The sequence below is a fragment of the Pundamilia nyererei genome, unplaced genomic scaffold (assembly GCF_000239375.1).
Source record: "Pundamilia nyererei isolate P.nyererei 1_Seehausen unplaced genomic scaffold, PunNye1.0 scaffold00292, whole genome shotgun sequence".
Lineage (NCBI taxonomy): Eukaryota > Metazoa > Chordata > Actinopteri > Cichliformes > Cichlidae > Pundamilia > Pundamilia nyererei.
In genome coordinates, this window is record NW_005187693.1 from 411,355 (window position 1) to 412,756 (window position 1,402).

The following is a 1,402-nucleotide window of genomic DNA, read 5'->3' on the forward strand; positions in this document are numbered from 1 at the left end:
TTGATCTGCTCATTTTTAACCATACAACACAAACTAGACTAGTTTGTGCTCTACTGCACGTCTTCCACTCATGCAGCTGCAAACATTCACATCAAGTTCAAGACAAAAAATTAAAGTGAAATAAAACAATAAACTCTACCTGCCACAGTGCACGACGACAGCCACCAGGTCGTACAAACGATCCGGGTTGGTTGCGTCCCCGGACGTGTTGAAGAGGCGGAGCTCCAGGGGGAAGACAACGCGATAGGACAGTTTGGTGTAGCGGTGCAGCTGGTCCATGTATTTAAAGCGCTTTAGGTGGAGGGCGAGGATCATGGGTAGCTTCTTTACCCTCATCCTGAGTGAGAGAGATGAGAGAAATATTGATTTAAAATATATATATTTCAGAGCAGAAAAATCTTTATCTTTGAAGACTGAATTGTTGAATGGGGGAAATAAAAAAAAAAAAAGAACCTTTTCATTTCGAAATTACAAAAAGCAGAAACACAAAAAAGGCGCGCAGTACGATCGATCTTTCCCCAACAAAAACCGAGAGGCTGAAAGCTTTCCACGCCAGTCCACAGACCTGTCAGGAACGAGGAGCACGTTTTGTGTTCCTCCCCCTAATTTGGGAGAACCTTTTTCGTTTGTGCTGCTCTGCACGCTGCAGACGCTGGTGTCGGCATGGGCCTTTCAAGCTAATGGATGGTGCTTGGTGCACTTAGCGGGCTCTCAAAAATATTTGATGGTACGTATTTAAAAAAAACAAAACAAAAAAAACAAACAAAACGTGGCGCCGTATGACGGACGCCATCGCGAGCAGAGAAGAAGACAAAAAGAAACTCATATCAAAGGGCAACACTGAGAGGGACGTCCAGCTGCTGTTCAGTAGTTAATAATAGACTTCGCATTAGACTGACGCCCATGACGAACTTCTCAGAATGTAACAGGAAGGCAATGGTTGCTATAGCAACATCAGATGTGGTTTGTAGGGTACCGTCTAATGGAACAAATTTGTCCACTCAGAGAAACTTTCAAGTGGTTGTACTGCACTTACAGCTGTGTGACAGTTACAGGCTGTGATAACCACTCCTACAGTCTGCAAAGCACTACAGCCCTGCACCGTCAGCGCCGGGTTTATCAAAACTCAAACATCAGTATTCATGGAAAATCAGTGTTTGGTCATCATGCAGTGACACAGCAGCTGCTCTGAACAGAGTCAGCTGATAAAATGCACGAGCTCATGCTTCAGCGATGACTGATGCAACTCTGATGGAATAAAAACAAGAAAGTGACTCGTCTTAGATTTTTACTGAACAAATTACAGTTTATTTAACCCTCTCAGGCTCAAATGAAACTTTTTGTTGCTAATGCACAACCAAGTCCTGCAGTGGTACTTCTGAGTAAAAAAAAAAAAAAAAAA

The 1,402-nt window shown here is 43.2% G+C and overlaps 1 protein-coding gene across 1 annotated transcript in view; it reads right to left on the minus strand.

The window, feature by feature from the left end:
• usp12b (ubiquitin specific peptidase 12b) overlaps nt 1–1,402 on the minus strand; it is a 19,743-nt gene that overhangs the window by 8,351 nt on the left and 9,990 nt on the right. Inside the window, exon 8 of the mRNA XM_005750925.2 lies at nt 140–337. Within this exon, the coding sequence (XP_005750982.1) occupies nt 140–337 (198 nt within the window). The remainder of the gene's footprint in view (nt 1–139; nt 338–1,402) is intronic.